The sequence below is a fragment of the Primulina huaijiensis genome, unplaced genomic scaffold (assembly GCF_012295235.1).
Source record: "Primulina huaijiensis isolate GDHJ02 unplaced genomic scaffold, ASM1229523v2 scaffold42693, whole genome shotgun sequence".
NCBI classification, from domain to species: Eukaryota; Viridiplantae; Streptophyta; class Magnoliopsida; order Lamiales; family Gesneriaceae; genus Primulina; species Primulina huaijiensis.
Window position 1 is genome coordinate 1 of NW_027360271.1, and position 1,672 is coordinate 1,672.

A 1,672-nucleotide genomic window follows, 5' to 3' on the forward strand; every position below is an offset into this window, starting at 1 on the left:
GGTCTGCAGTCAGCTGCCGCTATATGGAATACACTCCACAACGGGTGCTGATCCATTCTACTGGATGCGTGTAATTCTTGCCTCAAACCGGGGCACGGTGATGGAGCTGGGAATCACACCGATAGTGACATCTGGCATGGTTATGCAACTTTTGGCGGGTTCAAAGATCATTGAAGTTGACAACAATGTGCGAGAGGATCGAGCCCTTTTGTAAGTACTTGCATTTTAATAAATTCATTACACGCTGATACTGTGTTGAGTTCTTATGCTGAGAATTTCATCTTGAAATTTTACACTTAGTTTTTGTATAATTGTATTTAATCTTGAAGGTCGAAATTTTTGAAATTCAGAAATCTCTGAAATAGCATCTGGTGTGTTCCTTTCATGTATTTAGTTATGATGTCCAATATACCACTTAAGAGTTACATATTTCTGAAACTTGGCCCACTCTATCTTTCACTGAATCAAACTTTAACCTGTTTTTATTCTATGAAGTTTAGTGCAATTTATGGTATTTTTAGTAATGAATTACTGTTTTCCCTTGTCCAGAAATGGTGCACAGAAGCTGTTAGGCATCTTGATAGCAGTTGGTGAGGCAGTTGCATATGTTCTCTCGGGAATGTATGGCAGTGTTGGACAACTAGGGGTTGGGAATGCAATCCTCATAATCCTGCAACTGTGCTTTGCTGGAATCATTGTTATTTGCCTTGATGAACTTCTCCAGAAAGGATATGGTCTTGGATCTGGAATTTCTCTCTTTATAGCAACCAATATTTGGTAAGCGGGCATCGTTATTGATTCTGTATTCTTCTACGAAAAGGTATTTATTACGAGAAGGTATTTATTTATCTGAATTTTCTCTTCTAACAGTGAAAACATTATCTGGAAAGCCTTTAGTCCAACTACCATAAACAGTGGACGTGGAGCTGAATTTGAAGGTGCTGTTATTGCTTTATTCCACTTGTTGATTACTCGAACGGATAAGGTTCGTGCTCTGAGAGAGGCTTTCTACCGGCAGAATCTTCCTAATGTTACGAACTTACTCGCCACGGTCCTAATCTTCCTTATCGTCATATACTTCCAAGGGTTCCGTGTTGTTTTGCCTGTGAGGTCAAAGAATGCTCGTGGGCAACAGGGTTCTTATCCAATTAAGTTGTTCTACACTTCTAATATGCCAATAATTTTACAATCTGCACTTGTGTCCAATCTTTACTTTATTTCCCAGGTACATAACTACATTTCAGTGGTCAGCAATAGTCAAAATTGACGAGAGACCTACTTCTTTTTGCTATTGATGAGGCTAATGTGATTTGATTCTGTGCAGTTGCTTCATAGGAGGTACAGTGGAAATTTCCTTGTTAACCTTCTGGGAAAGTGGAAGGAGTCTGAATATTCTGGTCAATCTGTACCTGTTGGGGGCCTCGCTTATTACATAACTGCACCATCGAGGTCATCTAGATTTTTGCATTTTTTTTTGAATCCTCACATCCTCCTTGTTTCTGCTTTTTACTGTGTCGAGGAGCCTTACTTGGTTTACACTTTTATTTTTGACGACTTCTTACATGCCTAAAGATAATTCCTTCTGATTTGCAGCTTGTCAGATATATTATCAAATCCTTTCCATGGTTTATTTTATATCGTATTCATGCTGTCAGCATGTGCCTTGTTCTCG

At 38.9% G+C, this 1,672-nt stretch overlaps 1 protein-coding gene across 1 annotated transcript; it reads left to right on the plus strand.

Annotated features, from left to right (window-relative positions):
* Positions 1-100: 100 nt before the first annotated feature.
* Positions 101-1,531, plus strand: LOC140969734 (uncharacterized; the record flags this gene model as incomplete). Its single annotated transcript, XM_073431167.1, has 4 exons — positions 101-210; positions 550-777; positions 871-1,225; positions 1,325-1,531. Coding segments are annotated over exons 1-4 (900 nt in total), but the record flags the coding sequence as incomplete, so codon positions are not given.
* Between the last annotated feature and the right edge of the window lie 141 nt (positions 1,532-1,672).